The following is a 23,607-nucleotide window of genomic DNA, read 5'->3' on the forward strand; positions in this document are numbered from 1 at the left end:
TAGGCAGCCACGCGCGCACATGCGCACGCAGCCGCAGGAGCGCACTGCTTTGGGGCTTGCCGTTTCCCGCCCTGTGACAGGGTGGGAAACGGCAAGCCCCAGAAGGCTGTGCTCCTGAGGCCGCATGCGCGAAAGGCTGCCGCACTGCCTTGCGCCCCAGGAGGCAGTGCGGCAGCCTCCCAAAAATCGGCACAATTTAAACAACCCGCGGGACGTGGGACAAATTTTTTGAAGGCGGGACTGTCCCGCCAAAAGCTGAGGATAATCTGGTCAACTTATCCTACACTCTTCAACCTTTCCTCATGGAAAGGTGTGCTTAACTCCTTTTATTTGTCTTGGTTGAAGCTTCTTCTGTACTTTTCCGAGCTCAGCAATATCCTTTTTGAGATATGGTGACTGTGGGACTTACTTCTGATTAGGTATGCATTGGAAACATTGTAAGCCAAGAAGTAATGGACCCACATCTGAGTTCCACTTGTTTTGAACATTGTGTATGTAGTTGAGTTGTATAACCTCAAAATATAAGTCAGGGAGTGTGTGGTATCTGGGTGGGCTTGGTCCCAAGCAGCTCTCTTTAGCAATAATCCACTAAAGAGGGGCGCTTAAACTATAGGTTGAATGTGTTTATCTTTATTTTCTGGTTTTTTTATTGCTTCCAGCCCAATAAAGAAACTGCTGGCAAAGGTGTTTTTCAGCACAATATTAAGCTAAACTTTGTCTGTCCCAGTGGCCTTCTATACATCTGCAAACATTTATTGTAGCAATATCTAGAATAGAACATCTACATTCCATTTCCTATGAATGTAGCCAAAGACGGGCAATTGCCTTTAAAAGACCAACAGTCTGCGCCATTACGTTTTGAGTACTTTTCAGCAGGAAGCGATGTTTGGTAATAATAAGAACATAAGAACATAAGAACAAGCCAGCTGGATCAGACCAGAGTCCATCTAGTCCAGCTCTCTGCTACTGCAGTGGCCCACCAGGTGCCTTTGGGAGCTCACGTAATGCAGGATGTGAAGAAAGAAATGGCCTTCTGCTGCTGCTGCTGCTCCTGAGCACCTGGACTGTTAAGGCATTTGCAATCCTCAAGATCAAAAGAGGATCAAGATTGGTAGCCATAAGATCGACTTCTCCTCCATAAAATCTTAATCAAAGCCCTTTTTAAAGCTATCCAGGTTAGTGGCCATCACCACCTCCTGTGGCAGCATATTCCAAACACCAATCACCGCGTTAGCGTGAAGAAGTGTTTTCCTTTTATTAGTCCTAATTCTTCCCCAGCATTTTCAATGAATGCCCCTGGTTCCTAGTTATTGTGAGAAAGAGAAAAATTTCTCTCTGTCCAACATTTCTCTACCCATGCATAGATTTTATAGGCGTCCAATCATATATAAGCCCCTCAGGGCAGAGGCTATGCTATGCTAGCACATTATAGAGTCCCCAAAATGGAAGATTAATTGGCAGTTTTGATTGTGAGGGTCTCTTCTGTGCTGTCACAAAGGGTGAGCACAAATCATTTATGACCATTTCCAATGACCTGGTTCATGTTGTACAATAAGATTGCTAACTCCAGGTTAAAAACTCCCTGAAGATTTGGGGGGTGGGGGCGGGGAGGAACCTGGGAAGCGCAGTGTTTGGGAAAGAGAGTTCAGTAGGGTTTAATGTTATATAGTCCACCCAGTGGTGGGATCCAAAAATTTTAGTAACAGGTTCCCATGGTGGTGGGATTCAAACTGTGGCGTGAAATGCGCCAATGCCAGGGGGGGCTGGAGTGGGGCACAACAGGGGGTGGCAGGGCATTCGAGGTGAGGGCACTCCTGGGCGGGGGGGCTGTGGCAGGGCGCGGCAGCTGTGCTGAGTCGCCTTAGGCGGAAAGCGAATGCCCACTGGCGCAGGCATGAGCTGCCACCTGCGCCCGGTGCACCTCCTGCTAGACTGCTTCAAGTTCTGCGCGCTACTGCTGAGAGGAGGGGCGTAACTAAGGCAAAAATCACGTGGCAAAATCACCCATTAGTAACCCCCTCTCGGCACACACAAATAATTAGTAACCTACTCTCGGGAACCTGTGAGAACCTGCTGGATCCCACCTGTGAGTCCACCCACCAAAGCTGGCAATTCTTCAGGGGACCTGATTTTTGCAGTCTGGAGATCAGCTGTAATTCTGGGACACCTCCCAGCCCCCTCTGGAGGGCAGCAATTCTAACCTGGGATCTAAAAATAAATTTCTTACCAATTAGGATAGCTCCCATATTTCAGTAGCCTCTCATGAGACCCGTAGTGTTGAATTAAGCGGGTCTGACAGTATATAGAACGGGTTGGAAGAAGATCCACAGTTCTGTACAGAAGATGCTTGTTCAGTCTATTCCCTAATGTTAAAATGGTGCAGAGGATTTTTCCTATACACCCCGCTGGGGAGAAATGCATAACATAAATGAAGAAAATAAATAATACATAAATTTTGAGATCTCTATCAGAGAAGTCTGGTTTATCAGGGGTCTGCAACCTGCGGCTCTCCAGATGTTCTCGGACTACAATTCCCATCAGCCCCTGCCACCATGGCCAATTGGTGGCAGGGGCTGATGGGAGTTGTAGTCCGTGAACATCTGGAGAGCCGCAGGCTATCTTTTCTGCACTAGGTGAAGTTCGGAGGAGGGCTTGAATGTCCTTTCCGACCCTTTTGTCTGGGCAACGGGGCCTCCTCCGCCTTCCCTGGTGGGGTGAACTCTGGCCTCTGGAATTAGCATCAGCCCAGCAGCGTGGAAAAGGAACCCTGCTTCTGACAGCCACCATTGAAAATTTACCTCACAGTTTGCAGATTTGGTTGTGGACCATCACAGATTAATTCTTATGGCAGCATGAGCATAAAGAACTCCAAGGTCGGAACCGGATGTGACAGTGTCCTCATGGCAGCCACAACAGTGATTTTCCAATGCGACAAGGGCCCTGTCCTGATCAGTAGGAGTAGCTCAAGGCACTCTCATTCCCACCCATTTTAACAAGTGCCATGACATCTCCCCGCCCCCGCGTTTTTGGCACCTGAAAGGCGTGGGGAGAAATGAGAGCACCATGCTTCATTTTAAAATCACTTTAAAATGGTGTTGGTATTCTCAGGGTGGCCACAATGGCCTGTTATGCATGCTTAAGGTTACCAGACGTCCCGCTTTTGGCGGGACAGTCCCGCCTTACACCAATCTGTCCCACGTCCTGCGGGGTTTTGTACCTGTCCCGATTTTGCCTTCTGGGGCGCTCCTGGTTCCTGCCCTGTCACAGGGCAGGAAACAGGAGTATGATGCCCAGAAGGCAATCTTGGCAGCTTGCGCACCCACCCTGTCCCAGTTTTAAAGGTGCATGACAATCTGGTCACCTTATGCATGCTCCACAATGGGGTCTCTCTGTTTACATATGAAGAAGTGCCCCACTGCTTGCTGTGAGCCTAGTCACCATTTAACCTGCCTCTGCTCCCAGGTTGTTTTTGGACAGTAAGCCCATCAATTCCCCCAGAAATGCCTGAGAAGGAGTGGATGGAGACTGCTCACCTGTACTTGGGTGGAGAGGGGTATGATGGAAGGAGCTGGAGGAACCCTGAAGCCCCGCGGAAATGCTGCGGCTGCTTCTATTTCCTGTATGGACAGGGGAAAACCCATTACCAGATTTACCCACTTTTAGAAACTTCAGGGAAATGTCAAATCTGCAGCACAATAAGATTTAAGAGGGAGGGGGGGGGGACGTGACCATAATGGAAACATGCCCTGAAGGAAATACGTGCTTTCTGCAAGGCAGAGCAAAAGCGCACAATAGGCTCATCACATCTAGTTTGGCTCTCAGAATCTGTTCTTTACCGATCTATTTTCCCCTAACCCTTGGCCTAGTTCCTAAAGGGAGAAAATGGAACCCGGGTTTCTTATTTCACCAGTGACCTGGACATTCGAGGGCTGTCTTTGCCCCATCAAGCATTGAACTAGTAGAAACCATAAGTGCCCCATGTCCAGTTACCATCCGAAGGTTATCTTTATTACACATTATGAAATAACTATTTTCCATAGTGAATGAATTATAGCTACCTTTGTTTTGGCTTTTTTGAAGCGTGTTTCTGCTGGTGTTTCTAATCACTGAGCAGTTTAGGTTATCTAAGGCAACTGCTGTTGTAAATGGACATGAATCTGGCCTCACGCCATAGAAATCAGTTTACGTAATCTCCATAGTTCAAGGATTCTTCATCTGAGTTTTTTTACAGTAAAGCAATGTTGTCACGTGACATGAAATGTATCCAAATTATTCAGCTGTTGATGTGACAATACATGACAAACCACACAACTAACCATTAACTATTAGCCCCAGGAAATAGAGTGCGGCCTTCACAATGTCCTTAAGAGAGAGAAAAAGGGGACATACATTTTGCAAATAATAGTTTGCAATTAACAGTCTCAAATTGAGAAAGCAAATAGTAATACCAGCAGGCAAAAAATGAGGGAATGGTTCATTTAAATGTTCAAAAGTAAACTATTCACTCTAGGTGTAGACTCCACAGAGTAGATTTTCCTGTTATAAGATCTATAATTTTCACTGAGTTTCAATGTAGCTGTGGCATCTAGCATATGCTCCCATTATTTACCACATACACTCCCTATTTTGTCTCTCATAAATCACTGGACTGAGTTTCCTCTCATTTTGTCTTTTAGATACTTTGACGTTTAAAAAATGTTGCTGATTATTGGCAGAATAAGTTAGCAAAGGTGCCCCAACTGATTAAAGTTTAGATAAACTTTCTTAAGGAACTACTTACGTTGCTTGATAGTGGAGACATGAGTGTCCAGAGATAATGTTCACTGGGTGTCTTCTGTTTGGTTTCTCCCTGCAGCTGTTGGACTTTATGTACTGGCTCTCATTATCTGTCCCTTCAGGCTTCTATTCCCGTATTTAGACAACTCAGCAGCTCTGCTTATTTCCTAACACTAAACATAAAAACAGCATCCTGGTCAATTCTCGATTTTTAAAATATGAACATGCTATTCTGTATTGATATGTCAAAACAATTGGAACAATTCCTGGTCAGCAGCTATTTTCCAATAAAGCCTTCTTGTTCCCTGTTCCCAGTTTAGTGGGAAACCATGCAAAGACCATGCTTGTAGCCAAAAGAAATGAAAAGCCTCAATGAATGATGGCTGAGGTTGTTTCCCCACTTACAAAATGGAGGTCATAAGCTGTGGTTTCCTTTGTTGCGGGACCTTTTTAAGTCTTGCCGGGTTCCTGCAGTCCCTACCACAGCCTCCGCCCTTGGTCCAATGGAGGAGATGCCAGCAGTCACGCATGGCAGCTTGGGAGGACTCCCCACGATCCAGCTCAGGGGCTGTCCTGATTGACTGCTGCGTTCTGCCTAAGGGGCAGAATTTTTTATTAGTAAAAAGGCCCGAGATCAATGTCTGCACATCCAGGCGGTGGATTTTAAGCATTTAAACAAAAAAAAAAATAAAAAAATAAAAACCAAAGAGCTCTTGGCGCATCCTAATTGTGACCCAGGATGGCTCTTGTCACCAACAGCAGGCGGGAAAATCAAACCTGGAGTCACCCCCCAGAGCTTCCCCCCGCACTCCCAAAAGGTGCTTGACAGAAATCCAGGAGCAGATATGTCACGGGCTGAGAGGCACAGGAGAGCAGCAAGAATTGGGGTCGCTGCACTTGAGGAGTCACCACTGAGGTGAGTGAGGGGAATCGCGGCAGGCTCCGTGTTATTGGACGTGAGCAGCACGCGGCAAATGAGTGAGTGGGGAAGCTTGATCTGAGACTCTTAAAATTGCTAAAAGCCAGACAAGGAGAAAAGGTAAGAGGGGATAGAATGGAAGTCTACACCACAGCATTCCAGTGATTGGTAAGTAGGGACAAAGAGACCCTATTATAATAACCACTGCAAAAGAAATGTGTTGCTTGGTGATGAATCAGCATAATTCACTGCCCATTACTATGCATGGGTGTATGAAAGTTTGGGCAAATAAAAGATGACAAGAAGAAAGCAGACTCCCTCAAAATGTGGCATTGGAGGAGAGGGATTTTCTGTATTCTGTGGACCTATGAAAAAAGACAAATCAAACCTGAACCTTGCTCCTATGAAAGCTAAAAACTTCAAATTAAGGTGATAGGATCTTGATCACATAATGAAAATACAAGATTCACTAGAAAGACAATAAAGCAAGGAAAAGTAGAAGACAGCAGGAAAAGAGGAAGACCCAATATGGGATGAATTAACTCAATCGAGAAAGCCATGGCTTCATCTTTGGGGGACATGAAATCAGGTCACCATGAGTTGGGAGTGCCTTGACAGCGTTTAACACATACACAGCTATGGTCTTTTCTGAGTGGAGCAGAAATTAGGATACAGATGTTTAGCTTTCTGCCTTCTTTTTTTTGGTGCAACTTAACATATTTCAATGATTATGATCTTATTACATCTTTAACTTTAACCTTGTCCCACTAATGCAGGGGTCCGCTGATCAGATTTCTAAACACTGCTTGTCTTGATCGAGCACAATGTCTGGTTGCAGGCCTGTAACTTTCAGATCCGCATTGATGGTATCTTGCCAACGTTGCTTTGGCCATCCACGTAGCCGCTGACCAGTAACCTCAACGTGATGGGCAGTGCTGGTGACAGTGTCCGGGGCAAATAATCGTTTCGGTGAACGCTGTAAGCCAAACCAAGCAGGCGCCTCTCTCTCATTTTGTCTCGTTGCGACGCGCGGTACCCAAATTGTTTTCAGACCACATGCATTGGTGATGTGGTCGAGGAGGGACTACCCACCTAATTGTCCATCTGGAGTCATGTATGTTTCTATGACATGGAGTTAGATCTCTCAGCCTCTTTACGTTACAGGCCAGCACTCCTGACCCATATAGAGTGCTATAGAGGCCGGACTCCACGGTCTTGTAGATTATGTTCTTATCCTGCGTCTTTGCGTAAAGATAGGATCGATTCCAACCACGCAAGAATTAGGGGAAAGGTTGTTCTTATTACAATAAAGTTGACTTATTACAATAAACTGGGGGAAAAAAAAACAGATTCAGATCAGACAACTGAAGCCCATTTTGGCTACCAGAATAGAAAAATAATTTCATTTACTATTGTACATTAAAAGCAGAAGTGAAGAAGGCATTTGATAACCAAAACTCTCCTGGAGGAGAGTGTCAACAGCAGCATTGTGACTTGAGAGCTCATGTATCAATTCATGAACCCTCAGAACTTCTCCTTTCTCCAGGAGCATTGATATGGTATTGATTCAAAGTGCTTCAAACAAGTGACAAGCTGATTCCTTCAATTCCATCTCAGGATTAGTTGGATTGTGAATTCAGGGATTTTGCTTTGACAATTTTTTGTACCACAACAACACAAGCCTTTATTGGCATATACAATTTTTTGTACCATTTCATGGAATGTATGGGTCTTTTCACTTAGGTTGGGTATGTGTACCCACCAGTGGTAGGATCCAAAAATGTTAGTGATAGATTCCCATGGTGGTGGGATTCAAACTGTGGTGTAGCGCCAATGGGGCTGGAAGCCGAGGGGAGCACCCGAATGGGAAGGCGTGGCATTCCGCAAAGGGCGGGACTGTGGCAAGGAAAGCAGCCGCTGCGCCCGAGTCCTTGGGGAAGCGAATGCACTGAAGCAGAAGCAGGCTGCCGCGCCTTGATTGCACCTCCTGCTGGAGCACTGCTTCAAGTTCCTGCGTGCTACTGCTGAGAGGGAAGAGGGCATAACTAAGGGCAAAAAAAAAATCCATTGTGGCAAATAACCAATTAGTAACCCCCTCTCGGCACACACAAATAATTAGTAACCTACTTTTGGGAACCTGTGAGAACCTGCTGGATCCCACCTCTGGTCCCCACCCTGTGTCAGATGTAATCCAATCAGATGACAATTGTGGGTACTCAATTCCTGTGTATACAATGCCCAGTTAGGTTCAAGGCTACGATGTGCATGGATAAGGCGTGTCAGCCTGTCTCTGTGCCATTTTAGTAACCTAAAACAAGTGTGTGTTCTTTACAGAAATGTATGTGTTCCTGGGGAAAGACATGGATTTTCCAAATAGCCTCAACATAACACCCCTGATGGAGACAACCTAGCAGGCTACCAACAATATTAATCTGCCAGGAAAGGGCCAGCTAGTGTTTCTACAGCTACAAGGGCTTTATGGGATTATTTTTAACACAGTGCCACAAACTGTTGCTCTGTGACATCATTTCTGGAGATGGATGTAGCTTTCCCTTCCATATTCAGAACTTTTAAACTGAAATTGTAAAAATGTTTGGGATATCTTACCACTGAAGCACAAGGATACTTATGTAAGCCCTTTAAAAACTGTAAAAACGAGAAAGGTAAAAAAAAATAAAGTAAAAAGCGAGGAAAAGGAGGTTAAGGTAAACTCGTAGTATCCTAATCCTGGAGGAACCGGGTTTGATTCCCAGCTCTGCCGGGAATTCAGATTAGCCTGTGCACTCCCACACATGCCAGCTGGGTGACCTTGGGCTAGTCACAGCTTCTCGGAGCTCTCTCAGCCCCACCTACCTCACAGGGTGTTTGTTGTGAGGGGGGAAGGGCAAGGAGATTGTCAGCCCCTTTGAATCTCCTGCAGGAGAGAAAGGGGGGATATAAATCCAAACTCTTCTTCTTCTTTTTCAGAAGCGATGCTCAACCATTCCATGAATACAATGATTCTTTTTTCAGTGTTTTCTTTAGTTCCCTGAATAGTGCTGATCCCCTTCTTCCTCAATAGTGCTTTAAACACCCGCCTTTCTTAATTTTCCAAAATGCAGAGAAGACGATCTCCCAGTAGCACAATTAACATCTGTCTTTTTACATATGCAATAGATGTCATGCTATTGCTCTAGAAACCATAGTAGTTCTTGGCCTCCCACCAAAGGCTAAGATGAGGCTGGAATATGTTTTGATGGACTGTTTAGATAAGTCCTGATATGTCCAAGCTAGCCAAGTTAACGGGAAAACCCCCGATTCCATTTAAACAGAACAGAAATCTCCTTCCCCACCAATTAATTTCACATCTGTACAGTTTCTAAATCTGAAAATAAATTATTTTCCAAATGTTTAAAGGCCCAGAATCAGCCTTTCATCTCAGCAAGCAAACTTGGAATGAAGTCTTCTTCAAACTTCATCAAACGAGATGGCGCAAAATGGGACACTTCTTCAGCAGTAGAGTCTGTTTCTGCAATAAAACCTGACTCCTTAGAGGGCCTTTGCCATTAACCAGAAAGGAAGAACAGTACTGTCTTCGGGTGTCCATCTAAGATACCTGCCTACTCACTGGAAAACTACTATTTTCAGCTTCTGCTGGAGCACAGAAGTGCTGAGGACTTAAGCCCATTCTCCTCGAGATCATTTGTAAACAGTAGAGCTCTTCTGAAAGCTAGCTGAGTGGGTCTCATTTGTATTTGCCTTTCTTCTGTGGAAGAGATATTCAACTTGAGCTTCTTCAGAAGCCAATAATAACACCGTTAGTGCGTCTGAGAGACTGTTGGAAAGCACAAGAATATAAAGTCAACATCTGGATGTGAGTGAGAACTAGTATTTGAAAGAGTGTACCATTCAAAGATGGCGCTAGTAAGAACATAAGAACATAAGAACAAGCCTGATCTAATCTGATGAAGAGTTTTGAGAAGCTCAAAGGTTTCTACAAGGAGAAGAGCAGTCTATAAATTATGATGATGATGATGATGGTAGTGGTGGTGGTGGTGTGTGCCTTTGGCAGTGTTGCCAACCTCCAGATATAGGTGGATATCCTCTACTATTACAGCTGATCTCCAGGCAATAGAAATGAGTTCACCTAGAGAATGTAGTCACTTTGGAAGATGGACTCTGTGGCATTATGCCCCGAAGTTAAAGCCCCTCTTCTTCCCAAATGCTGCCTTCCTAAGGTTCCAACCCTAACATCTCCAAGTATTTCCTAACTTTTTGGAGGGCTGTAATAAAAGGTATCACATGAATTTTGTTATTTTCTCAGATGTCTTTTCCAGGCTTTAGTTGGATTTCCTGTTGGATTTTTCCACAAGTGTTTAAAAAGGAAGCCACTCATTAGAGCAGTGGTGGCGAACCTATGGCACGGGTGCCAGAGGTGGCACTCAGAGCCCTCTCTGTGGGCACGCTCAGAATTCGTAATGTGGGGAGGAAATCCCCCCCCCCCCCCCGCCACACACACATCTAGGCTGGCCTGGGCCGCTGGTTTCAATTATTAGCATTAAACCTAAGACCTTATTTTGGGGAAGCAGTGTAGGTAACCTTGTTAAGCGCTGTTAAACCCCACTGATTTTTATGCAAAAAACTAAAGCGTGATCCTTTACCTGGGAGCAAGCTCGGTTGCTGGCAATGGGGCTTGCTTCTGAGAAAACCCTCCTACGGTCCTGATTCACCTGTTTGAAGAGTTGCATGGTTGTTTCAAAGCAAAGCCAACGACTACCCACAAGCTTGCTCCCAAGTAACGCGCGCCTCAGAACCAACCGTTTTTTCTAAACTAAAACCTCAGTATCCTGATTAAAAAAAATTGCCATGTGTTGGCGCACTTTCAATGCGATGAATAAGTGGGTTTTGGGTTGCAATTTCGGCACTCAGTCTCGAAAGAGTTTGCCACCACTGCACTAGAGCCTCTCTAGGCATGCTTAATTTAATTTCTCAGAAGAAGACTTCAAAAGCGAGCACATTGTTGTTACCCAACTTGGGGAGTGAGATGCGGAAGACACTCAGCTCCTTGCCTCTGCATTTCATTTCGTGGACCGCTCTGGAGTAAGAGCCAACGAGCTGAAAGGAGTTCCCTTCGAGGTCTGTGACCTTAAGATGGCACTGTAAAACAATTAGCCAGTGCCAGAGGATAAGAAAGAGGAGGCCTGCAAACAAAATTATCTGTTCTTCCTACCTGTTATCTTGCCACGTTAATTTTCTACTAGAGATCCTTCTTTACCTAACCCAACGGAATGTTTTAGCTAGCTACGGGGGTAAACAGGTTGAAGCCAGTTATTGACCAAATTCAGACGTCCCCATGCTCAAAAAAGGAATGCTAACGACAAGTCGCGCTCAAAAAGGAATGATAATATCCGTTGAAAATAAAACCCTACAACATTTTAAAAAACCAAGCAGACTAGTAAAGCTCTGATGTAATCCTAGCTTTTTTGCTTTGAGGATTTGGGTAAGAGATTAGGAAAAGGTATACAGCTACATAAAAAAATTCCCAGGGGAAAAAATACCCAGTAACAGCAAGCACCTTTAGAAAATACTGTGAAGCGTTTTAGATTAAGGCAATTTGAAAGAAGAGATGAGTGTATGAAACTGCCTTCCATCAGATCAGACCACTTAGCATTGTCTGTTTCAACTGGCATGCGTTGCCATCCAAAATCCATTAATCCCGAAGGGCGCTTAATAGGACCCTCAATCCATCTAGAGATGGGGGAGAAGAATGTCATTGGTTGAAGTGTATCATCTGACATTGTAGGCCAAAATCCTAAATTGGGTATAAGGGACTTAGAGTAGTCTCTCTTTTCTCTCTCTGCCTGCCCTACCTACCTGGCCCGTACCTCCTTAATGCTTGGAGTTAGTGCAGTGATGAGACAGAACCTTTGAGACCCGAGGTGCCCAAATTGCAACCCAGAACCCACTTATTTATCGCAAAGTGCCAACACGGCAATTTAACCTGAATACTGAGGTTTTAGTTTAGAAAAAATGGTTGGCTCCGAGGCATGCGTTACTCGGGAGTAAGCTTGGTGGTAGATGGTGGCTTTGCTTTTAAGGCTACATGCAACTCTTCCAACGGGTGAATCACGACCCTAGGAGGATTTACTCAGAAGCAAGCCCCATTGCCAGCAACCGAGCTTACTCCCAGGTAAAGAATCATGCTTTAGTTCTTCACATGAAAATCAGGGGGGGTTCAACAGCGCTTAACAGGGTTACCTACACTACTCCTCCAAAACGAAGTCTTAGTTTTCCCAGCGGCCCAGGCCAGCCTAGATGTGCGGGGGGAGGGGGGCACTCTGTTTGCACGTACCCACAGAGAGGGCTCTGAGTGCCACCTCTGGCACCCGTGCCATAGGTTCGCCACCACTGGGTTAGTGTGTTGTATTAGGCCATAATTTGGATTATTTTTCTGCTCATTGGCCCCTTCTGCACATACAGAATAATGCACATTCGATCCACTTTCACAACTGTTTGAAAGTGGATTTTGCTATTCTACATAGTAAAATCCAGCTTCAAAGTGCACTGAAAGTGGATTGAAAAGTGCATTATGCTGCGTGTGCAGAAGGGACCTACATTATCAGACTGTTTACAGAAGATTTACTATCTTCACGCAGTGATTCTATGTGTTACGTAGTTAAGTTTTGTTATTTTGTCACTCTTGGACCTAACAGAGAATGTACTGGAGTTTTAATTGTTTGGCTTAATCTTTAGATATAAAACATCTCTACAGAATATCTGGTTTGGTTGCTACGTGAGCAGAAATCATCTTGGAACTCACAGCGGAGTGGTTTGGCGTCTTTGCCAGACAATAGTGAAGTTGTTCAGCATTCCAGGTATGGGGACAGGGAACAACATCCCTGCAGGGTAGCATCAATCCTGACACTGAGGGTTCACCATGGGATTTTCTGTATGCACATAATACACTGTACTACCAATCCATGGCCACCCCGATTCAAAAGCGAGGAAGAAATTAATGTAATACCTTTTATTAGAACTTGATCAAATTGACACAAAATGTTGTGCGAGTTTTATTGCTCTCCGGGGCCCTTCATCAGGCTGGATGTTACAAAAGCAGATTTGTTTCAGGCCAAGATGCCAAACCCTGATCTTACACGCATTCCAGGTAAGATGCTAACCCACCTGGTTGAGTCACCCCGAATATTCCTTCTACCTTTGCCTCTGATAAACAGGGAGATCTAAGTTCACATCCCTGGTTGAAAACCCAGGGAGATCCAGAGCCATCCCTCTAATCACTACATATCTCAATAGGTAACCTTGGGCTGGGTAGATACTATCAGCCTTATCAATCTCACAGGACTGATGCAAGGATAAACAGGTGAAGCAGAGGGGAGATCTAAAGTTCCACATCCCTGGTGGAGAAAACCTAGCGAGAGATCCCGAGACAGCAGAGGTAGGGCGTCACCAGGAGGTTAAGAGCTCATGTATCTAATCTGGAGAGGAACCCGGGTTTGATTCCCCAGCTCTGCACACGCCTGAGCTGTGGAGGCTTATCTGGGGAATTCAGATTAGCCTATACACCTCCCACACACACGCCAGCTGGGTGACCTTGGGCTAGTCACAGCTTCTCGGAGACTCTCTCAGCCCACCACCTACCTCACAGAGGTGTTTTGTTGTGAGGGAAGGGCAAGGAAGATTATGGCCCCTTTGGAGGTCTCTCCTGCAGGAGAGAAAGGGGGGATATAAATCCAAACTACTCCTCCTCCTCCTCCTCCTCTTCTTCTTCTTCCTCCTCCTCCTCCTCCTCTTCTTCTTCTTCTTCTTCCTCTTCCTCTTCCTCTTCTTTCCTCTAACCACCATAAATAACAGAAGGAGAATTTGGATTTATACCCCGTCCTTCTCTTCTGTCAGGAGCCTCAAGGCGGCTTACACACTCATTCTTTTCCTCTCCCCACAACAGATACATGCGAAATGAGTGGTTGAGTGGGGCTGAGAGAATTCAGAGAGAACTGTGCCTTGCCCAAGGTCACCCAGCAGGCTTCACATGCAGGAGCAGGGAAAGAAATCCAGTTTGCCAGTAAGGGTCAGATGATCACGTGGAAGAGTGGGGAATCAAACCCGGTTCTTCAGATTATAGTCTACTGCTTTTAACCGCTACACCTCGCTGGCTCTCAATAGATGACCCTGGGTTGGCCAGATACTTTCAGTCTAATCGACCTCACAGGGCTGTAGTGAGGATAAATGGAGCAGTAGGGAATAACAGTGTAAGCTGCTGTGAGTCTCTGGGAGGAAATACTGAAGATTAAGAAAATAACATTAATTTTGGGACCCGTTGAATGGATTTTCCACTGTTTTTTTAACAGTACAAAATCAATGTTAAGAGGTTCTCAGCTCAGGGCAGCAGTGCCGAGCCCCTTGCGTGTGGCTCAGCTGGATGGCGCCGTTAACCTACCTGGCAGAGCTGAAGAACGCCGCATGACAAGTGCAATCACCAATGTAGAGATGATCAAGGAGCCCAGGAAGTAAATCTGCAGGCAATTGCAAAGCAGACATTAGTTACGGGCTTCAAATGCCAGACATTCAATTCAAAGGACAATGGACTTGTACGCACCAGGACAGACGGCAAAACATTCCTCCAAAAAACTCTCAGGTGAAGATAAAAGGAAGCTAACATGCACGGGCTAATTGATTCTTGGTTGCTATGATTCCAGCACCTGCAGACAATAAGAAATAAGTCATCGGCATATAATATACAAGCCGTTTGTCAATATTCTGTCTAGAGGAGATGGAAAATAAGCCCCAGCCTGGCAGGTATGCTGAAGGAGGCTTCATAACGCTGCTAGGAGCAGTCTTGTGATTCTTAAGTGGGTGCAGCAGGACAGGGAAGAAGAAGAAGAAGAAGAAGAAGAAGAAGAAGAAGAAGAAGAAGAAGAAGAAGAAGAAGAAGAAGAAGAAGAAGAAGAAGAAGAAGAAGAAGAAGTAGTAGTAGTAGTAGTAGTAGTAGTAGTAGTAGTAGTAGTAGTTTGGATTTATATCCCCCCATTCTCTCCTGTAGGAGACTGAAAGGGGCTTACAATCTACTTGCCCTTCCCCCCTCACAACAAACACCCTGTGAGGTGGGTGGGGCTGAGAGAGCTCTGAGAAGCTGTGACTAGCCCAAGGTCACCCAGCTGACATGTGAATTATCTGAATTCCCCAGATAAGCCTCCACAGCTCAAGCGGCGGAGCGGGGAATCAAACCCGGTTCCTCCAGATTAGAATGCACCTGCTCTTAACCACTACGCCACAAGGATGTGTGTCTTCCTTTTTGTGCAGAGCGAATGGTTGCCATCAATTCTTATGGAGAAAGACTGAGGTCAATTACACACAGGTGCTCTGCCCTGTTGTGAAGGTAAATTCTCTTTGTGGCAGAGTTTATGGACACCTCCCCCCACCCCTCGGACACACACAGCAGAGCAGGTCAGATAATCTCCAGTGTTTGTGAGAATGGGCAACAAGTGACCTTTCCCCCCGCTTTGTAAGGAAGACCAAAAAAAATAGCCCAGTGTTATTTTTTTCCCTCTGGGCTTTTTGGCTCCACCCAGCCTCTCTCCTCTATCTACGCCTTTGCAGATGAACAGGAGGGCTTAAGCACATGGACCATATTAGATCTATCAAAATAATGCTAGATCCTAACACTTGAGAAATAACTAATTATTTCAGTAGATCTAATAATGTCCATGTGCTTAACGTTAAAAAAGCCCTCTTGATCATCTGCAAAGGTGAAGGTAAAAGGGGAGAGGTGGCGGGGAGAACCATAGAAGTAGTTTGGAAGCCATCCAAAAGGAAATCAACTAGCGGACAAAAGCTAGCGGAGGCTCAACTCGGCTCATGTTGCAGCAGGGAGATCGAGATAGCACAGAAAGCTCCCCAGGAAATCCCACTGGGAAGCTTGGCGAGGAGGCCACTGCCGGAAATGGAACATGCATGGAACACCAAAACTGAGGCTTGGGGGAGTGGTATGTGCTCAGGGAGATCCGCAGACAACATACAGACCCCGTGGTGGGTGTGCTGTCCTTTAAGGAAGCTTGCCTACTTTGTTTATCCTCTCATTAAACAGCCTTCAAAAGCTTCTAAGGCTGTGGTGGCGAACCTTTGGGACTCCAGATGTTATGGACCACAATTCCCATCAGCCCCTTCCAGCATGGCCAATTGGCCATGCTGGAAGGGGACTGATGAATTGTGGTCCATAACATCTAAGGTTCTCCACCGAACTCCCTAAGGCATAGGTGTGGCCAAACTTGCGGCCCTCTCCAAGATGTTACATGGACTACCAGTTCCCATCATCCCCTGCCAGCATGATAGGGAACGGTAGTCCATAATAGCACATCTGGAAGAGCTACTAAGTAGACCTGTGTTCTAAGGAATATTCCTCAGAATATAGTTTGAAAACCACTGTTTTAGGTCTCTTCAACATTACACAGAATGCTGGACTAGGGCTGTGAAGACATTGTGACAAGCCTTTTCTCCCTACTGAGGGGACACACACAGCCTCCTAACTGTTATATTTTCATCGGGCTTTTAAACCAATCATGTGCATCACCTTGAATACCTTTTTGTTAGAACAGCAAAAGAAGTTTGCTCAATTCAAGTCTATAACTAATGAGAATTAATGGGAAATGGTTGCATTTGTACTTATTTATTTAAATGCCAGTTTTCTCCCTTTTTGGGACACAAAGAAGCTGAGAAGATTTATTTCCCCTTCCTCAGTTTTCTCACAACCACCCTATGAGGCAGGTCAGGCTAAAAATATGCGATGGGCCTAGGGTCACCCAGAGAGTTGCCATGGTAGAACTGGGGATTTGGACTGGAGCCTCCCGGGATCCTAGTGCAGTATTCCATCCACTACATCACACACTGGCTCTCAATGGAACATTGTTTAAACTTATAGAAACACCCTGCTCTGAGGTGGGTGGGAGCTGAGAGCTCAGAAGAACTGTGACTAGCCCAAGGTCTCCCAGCTGGCGTGTGTTGGAGTGCACAGGCTAATCTGAATTCCCCAGATAAGCCTCCACGGCTCAGGCGGCAGAGCGAGAAATCAAACCCGGTTCCTCCAGATTAGAATGCACCTACTCTTAACCACTACGCCACTGCTGCTAGAGCCAAATACTTTACCTGCAACATAAGGCATGAAAGACAACAGCCTCACCTTTCATAAAGATTTTGAAGAATAGATATATTACTGGAATCAGTGGTCCTTTCAATATCTAAACGATCTAAAATATGATCAGGGATGGAATAACCTTCTTCCAGAAGAAGGGCCAAGTTAAAGAACCCCTGGGGAGAAAAAATATACTATATATTATTGTTATTGCCATTCCAGTTTCAACATTATAGCCTTTCTATTTGCATTCATGATGTTGCACTGATCCCATTTTAAATCCAAAGTGCTCAGCTTGGAAAACGGTGACCCAAGCTGTCCTGGCATAGCTCCAATGACACGGCATTATACCTTTGCTGCGAGAAAGATCATAAAAAGGGTCCACTATGTAGAAACTGTCAGGCTCATTCCGCACATGCAGAATAATGCACTTTCAAACTGCTTTCAGTGCTCTTTGAAGCTGTGCGGAATAGCAAAATCCGCTTGCAAACAGTTGTGAAAGTGGTTTGAAAGTGCATTATTTTTTGCCTAGATGTCGCGAGAGGAAGGGGCCTGTGACAGCAATAGCGTTTCCTTTTCTTTTCTGTCATTTCTGCACAGCGTCAGATGTCGATCTCCCCAAGAGATCCCTTTAGCAAGATTCCTGAATTGCACTGACAAAGACAGCAATCTTAAGTGAGCCTGCCTCAGAATTAAGTCCCTTTGTATTCCCTGGGGTGACTGCTTGAAAAAAAGCCTTCTTAGAGAATCCAAAGCAAGGTTTTCCATGCTTCCAACTGATCAGTACCCCTTGGTAAAGTGCCTCCAACAGGTCCCTTTCTCTTCCCCCTCCTCCTCCTCCATCCCGTTCCCCCAAGGTGGATGAGCCACGACCAGATGACAGGCCCCCTTTCCTTTTCCCTCTCCCTCTCTCCACAGGTGATGAGTCTGTCCGTATCGCTCAACCCATTTCCTGAGCCGGACTTGACAGCTATCAAAAATAAAAGTTTTTTGCATTTTTTATTCTGTAAGTTTTTGCATTTTTATTTTGTAAGAATTGTTATGCCAATGCAATGCTTATAGTGTGGGTATTTTTAAATGTTTATATTTACAAACACTCTTTCTGAAGTGCTGGAGGGATCCTTTGTAACATTTATAAGGAAAGTCAAATTCAAACGTGTTGTTTTGGCTGAATTCCGCACTAAAGGGTGGTGGGGAGCACTCATAATCCTTCAAGGGTCAATGGCCACTCTAACAACAACAAATGATTCACTTCACCTCAAATAGATTCTCAAACAGGGAAAAAAAATGAGACATTGTAACTTTAATAGATTATGTGTTCTTGACCTTCTATAGCTTTATTTTAGCCAAAAGGCATTAGACAAAAGGCATTAGACAAACAAAAAGTGATATGCTTTATTGATTTTATTACTCTGAATTCTCTTAGGCTGATTCCACATGGGCCAAAAACAGTGGTGTGAAAATGGTGTGAAAACAGTATAAACCCTTTTACCTCGTTTTAAACCCTTTTACACCATTTTCACACTGCTGTTTTTAACCCATGCGGAATCAGCCTTTAGCAATGCAAAATGCCATCCAATCACAGCCAACTTATGGCTACCGAGGCAAAAGAGGCTTTTCAAGGCAAGTGAGGTGGTCTGCCATTGCCTTCCTCTGCAGGGTCTTTCTTGGAGGTCTCCCTTCTAACTACTGACCTTTCTAAGTATTGACTTAGCTTCTGAGATCTCTCAAGATCAGGCTATACTGTGTCACCTTCCCTCCTGCTGATTTTCTGAGACACCATTACATAAACTTATCTAATACCTTGCTGCGGTATGGAATACGAGCCTCTTCGTTGCTGTAGTATGGAATACTAGCCTCTTTGTGTGAAATGTAGGAGGGGTTGAAGAGCCACCCCATATGGACCTCCAAGAGCCCAGTAAAGCCTTAGGTCATATCCCCTTGATCGGTTCAGGAAGTGGGTGATTTCATTTTTGTGTCTTAACTAACAGCAACCCACCTGTGCATCTCCGTCCAGTGCTGCTTGGGCATACATTTGTGCTGATATATCCAAGTCCTTGGATTGCTTCTGATATCCGTAGTAGTAGAAATCTCCTACTTTTAAATAAGCTGTGGAAAATGAATAGGTTCATGTAGGTTAATGAAAGATCTCAAGCGCCGGTGTGCTTTCCCACATTCTCACTGTTGTCTTTAGGAGTATGTGTGTCTTGTTCGGCGTGTGTTTTGGTCCCTCTAGTGGTCATTTTGATACCACACAGGTTTAAATCTTACATGAAATGCTGCAGTTTAACTCTGCAGGGAGAGATGCTGGACATGAACATGTTTGGTATTGAATCAGCCACTAGAGAGAGCAAAACACTTGCAGAAGACTAACACGCCCTCCCAAGAAACAGGAGGACTTCCAGGTGAGGAAAATGAGAAGGAGGAAGACCCCAGTGTTGTGGACTTCTTTGTCCTAGAAATGGAATCTGAGGAGAGGCGTGGTTTTGGGAGGGACACCTTGAACCTCATTTGGGATATGTCACAGAGCCCACCCTCCAAACAGACATCTCTAGGGGAAGTGATCTCTGTTGTCTGAGATTAGGTGCAAAAGCAGTAGATCTCCAGGACCTACCTGGAGGTTGGTAACTTTAGTTATGTCACAAATACCAGTGGCTAGCATTAGCCACTGGTAGGGAGCAGGAGTGGCGTAGGAGGTTAAGAGCTCGTGTATCTAATCTGGAGGAACTGGGTTTGATTCCCCGCTCTGCCACCTGAGCTGTGGAGGCTTCTCTGGGGAATTCAGATTAGCCTGTACACTCCCACACATGCCAGCTGGGTGACCTTGGGCTAGTCACAGTTCTTCTGAGCTCTCTCAGCCCCACCTACCTCACAGGGTGTTTGTTGTGAGGGGGGAAGGGCAAGAAGAAGTTAATAAGCCCCTTTGAGTCTCCTTACAGGAGAGAAAGGGGGGATATAAATCCAAACTCATCTTCTTCTTCTTCAACTTGTTGGCATTGCCTCTTGATTAGAACCCTGCTGCTTGCTGTCAACTATCAGGCAATAGCCATTTTGCATTTCCAAAGAGCCCACAGGCAGAGCTGTCTTTTAGAAGGCACTATACATACCAAACGAAGGAGCGTTGTTCTGTGAAACTGAAAAATTATAATATCTCCAAACGCAGTCCGTTGCCAAGTATCTTTTTGCCACATCCTGGGAGGAGGGAAAGAGAGGGCTCAGACGGCTCTACTGGCAACGTTTGAAAAGACTTAAAATGGAAAAAAGGTTGTGAACATGTTTACTTACTGGCCTCTCTTCGCAGAGATGTGCCAAGTTTGTCTGCGCCACTTCGATCCCAGTCTCTGCCGACAGAATGTAATTTAGCAAAGGCCGTTGCCTAAAACCCAAGAGGCGTGACAGACTCAAAAATGCCCAGCGAAGACCATAAAAAACATCCGTATGGTTTTCAAAGCAGTCTTCTGGGGAGGACTATCCTTGGAAACTTATCTGGGCTTTCTTAGAAGATCCAGTAATGACAGAGGAACTTCGTGAAAAGAAATCTGACCGATCCCCACAGCTTTTCCACTGCAGCTGCAGAGGGGTGCTGGTCCATCCTCCCAAAGCAATCAGAAGGCCCAGTAGACCAGACCATGACTTCACTGGTGCACCTCAGTGGCGTATGCACCCTGCAGTAGTGTGCGCCCCAAAGCACTCTTCCAAAATCTCTCTCTATAAAAATCTATCAGTGCATTTTTCTGCTGACAGGTAATCTCCCAAAGTACTGGACCGATTGCTTTGAAATTTTCACACAACGTCGCATTCGTGTACGGCCAGGTTTCCATACTGTTTCCACACCTCCTGTTGTGTACATGTCACAACTGTGTCAGTTATTGTGTACATGCCACACCTGTGACAGTTGGAACCACAGTTCTGTTCCGCAACAGCGCCATCTGCTGGCCGTCAAAGCAACACCCTCTAATACAAGGGAACCAACCATGCCTTCCTTGAAAACCACTGCCTTATGGAGTGAAAGGAATGGGGCGGGCCATCTGCACATGGCCCACCCACCCTAGCGGAGGAAGAGGGGGGAAGGTGAGGGGTTTGCTGCTGGACCAGGGGTTGCTGGACCAAACCACTCTGAAATTTGAACCACGAACATAGCTCAATGCCTCCCAGTGTGTTTCACGGCTAAGATCGAATGCGCCTGCAAGGGAGCGAAGTGAGAAAGGGACAGGACCAGCCACCTGCACATGGCCCACCTACCTAGCAGAGGAAGGAGAACGTTAAGGGAGGGACCGGCCCGGGTTAACCGTACCAAGGGAACAGAAGGGAGAGAGGGGAGGGAGAGGGAGATACGATGCCCTCCCTTGCAATCATTGATGCCCAATGACACATGTTCGAACTGTTCAGCTTCCCCTTTTCTTTCTTTTCCCACTTCACCAGAGTCAGCCACAGCGGCCCAGCGTGGCTGGAGCCCTAGTTACCTATAAAACAAGGAGTTCTTGAGAAGATAAACCTATGCAGAAAGAGTTCATGGAAGTAAAGAAGTTTGAGAAGCACAGGTTTAAAAGAACCCCAATATTAAAGGCATAACAAGTGCTGCCAACCTCCAGGTGAGCTGGAGATTTCAGGGATTTCAGATGACCTCCTGGTGATGGAGATCAGTTCACCTGGAGAAACGGCTGCTTTGGAAGGTAGACCACATGGCATTATACCCCATCACAGTGTCTTCCCTTCCCTCCCCGAAACCAAAGGTGGGATCCAGCAGGTTCTCACCAGTTCCCGAGAGTGGATTACTAATTATTTGTGTGTGTCGAGAGGGGGTTACTAATTGGGTCTGCTTTTCCGTTAGAAATTCCATTCGGTCCAAAAATCATAAAGTCCTGTTGTTTCCCATGTGGATGGTTAGCGAAGGTAGAAAACGGGATAATTCTCCCTGTTGGGCTGTTTTAAAAACATGTTTTAGAAATATGATCAAGTTCCTTGTTTAAGGAAAGTATCCTTCTTTTGATTTCTAGAAACAAAATTAGAGTATTGAGAAAGTTATTAGAGAGTATTTTGACAAGCAGTCAATTAGAGGAGAAGTAGTTGTTTCTGTTGGCAGTAGACGATAGGACTTGCTATAATGAGTTTAAGTTATGGACAGAAAGATACCAGCTGGAAATTAGGAACTTTTTTTTTTACAGTAAGAGTTTTTTACAGTAACGGAGAAATTATTAATGCCACGCCCCTGGAATGCCTGGCCACGCCCCCGTCACGCCACGCCCATCCCCATTGGCGCTACGCCACTGTTTGAATCCCACCACCATGGGAACCTGTTACTAAAATTTTTGGATCCCATCACTGCCCGAAACCCCACCCTCCTCAGGTTCTACCCCCAAATCTCCAGGCATTTCCCAACCTGGAGTTGGAAACCCTGGGCATAATGGGGGCATGGCCCAATTGGGGTTTGCAAATTCATAGCAGCACCGGGAGGATCTTAAACACACTACAGGGAACTGAATCCTGTTCCTCCTTTCTTCCTTCCTCCTTGCAAACATCTTTCCCCAGGCATTTTTCTCCTAATCCAATCCCTCTGGGAGAAAGTGGCTGAGATGGAGGACTCAGTCCTCCTCTGCAGTTCATCCGTGTTATGTGTCCTGTGCCCTTCTACCTTCTCCAGACTGCTTTATAGGAATCCAGCAGTGACCTGATATCTGACACACAGATCTTCTGAGGCCCTTGCAGTCTGTCAGCAGGGTTTGGAAAGCAACTTCAGGAGATCTAAAGAAACAGCTCCCTCTGCTGGCCAAATCCGAAAACAGAGGAACAGCTTCCACACACTTTTTCAAACCACTTTCACAACTGTTTGCAAGTGGATTTTGCCATTCCGCACAGCTTCAAAGAGCACTGAAAGCAGTTTGAAAGTGCATTATTCTGCATGTGCTTGGGAATGAGGCCTGCTGCGCTCAATCAAGCTTTTGCTCCTGGTTTCATATGAGTGTTTCCCTTGCAGAGTTCAGCTCATTTCTGTTTGGCACTCCTACCAGCTTTAAAAGGAGGATAGACAGATTCTGAAGGTTAGGTCTATCAACAGCTACCAGCCAGGGTGACTAAAGAGAATTTCCACATTCAACAGCAACAAATCTCTCAATATCAGCACCAGGAGTCAACATTAGGGGAAGATCTTGACCTCGATGCCCTGTGGCTGACCCTTGAGAATAACTGATTGGTCCCTTTGTGAGACAGATTATGTTTTCGGGATGGTTTGTTTGTTTGTTTGTTTGTTTGTTTGTTTGTTTGTTTGTTCGTTCATTTAAATTTATTCTGCCGCCCACCCCCAAAGGGCTCTAGGCGGTGTACACAATACGTTAAAACTTACAAATAAAACCGGTAACCATAACTTAAAATCATAAATACAATTAAAACAGTACAAAATACTACAGAATTATCAAAAACATCAGATGAAGCGAAAAGAAGCATAAAATATTGTATCACAAAGCGTGAGATCAAGATGGGTATAAACAAAAGCTAAGCGAAGATGTAACTAAAATACCAGGGGAATAAAGGAAATATGAAGCTTGAAGTATAGGGGATGGCACTCACTTCAGCGGCTACCCCTCCCCAAAAGCCCGGCTACCCCTCCCCACTGCCTTCCCCAGTCATTCTACACTTTACCCTGAGCAAGCCAGTTATCAAACAAAATTTAATAATAATTATGGTTGATTTCAGATGCCAGTTCTTTAGCATTTTTTGAATGGTGCCCATGGCTGTTGTTTGTTTTTTTAATTATTATTATTATTATTATTATTATTATTATTATTATTATTATTAT

General features: G+C 45.2%; 1 protein-coding gene across 1 annotated transcript in view; it reads right to left on the bottom strand.

Moving 5' to 3' along the window:
- Positions 1-10,967: 10,967 nt before the first annotated feature.
- SEL1L3 (SEL1L family member 3) overlaps positions 10,968-23,607 on the bottom strand; it is a 73,406-nt gene continuing 60,766 nt past the window's right edge. The window contains 7 exon segments of the mRNA XM_048508709.1: positions 10,968-10,975; positions 14,127-14,202; positions 14,286-14,388; positions 16,863-16,990; positions 18,814-18,923; positions 19,922-20,006; positions 20,100-20,190. Coding sequence (XP_048364666.1) covers positions 10,968-10,975; positions 14,127-14,202; positions 14,286-14,388; positions 16,863-16,990; positions 18,814-18,923; positions 19,922-20,006; positions 20,100-20,190 — 601 coding nt within the window.

Source organism: Sphaerodactylus townsendi, linkage group LG10 (assembly GCF_021028975.2).
Source record: "Sphaerodactylus townsendi isolate TG3544 linkage group LG10, MPM_Stown_v2.3, whole genome shotgun sequence".
In the NCBI taxonomy this organism is placed as follows: Eukaryota; Metazoa; Chordata; class Lepidosauria; order Squamata; family Sphaerodactylidae; genus Sphaerodactylus; species Sphaerodactylus townsendi.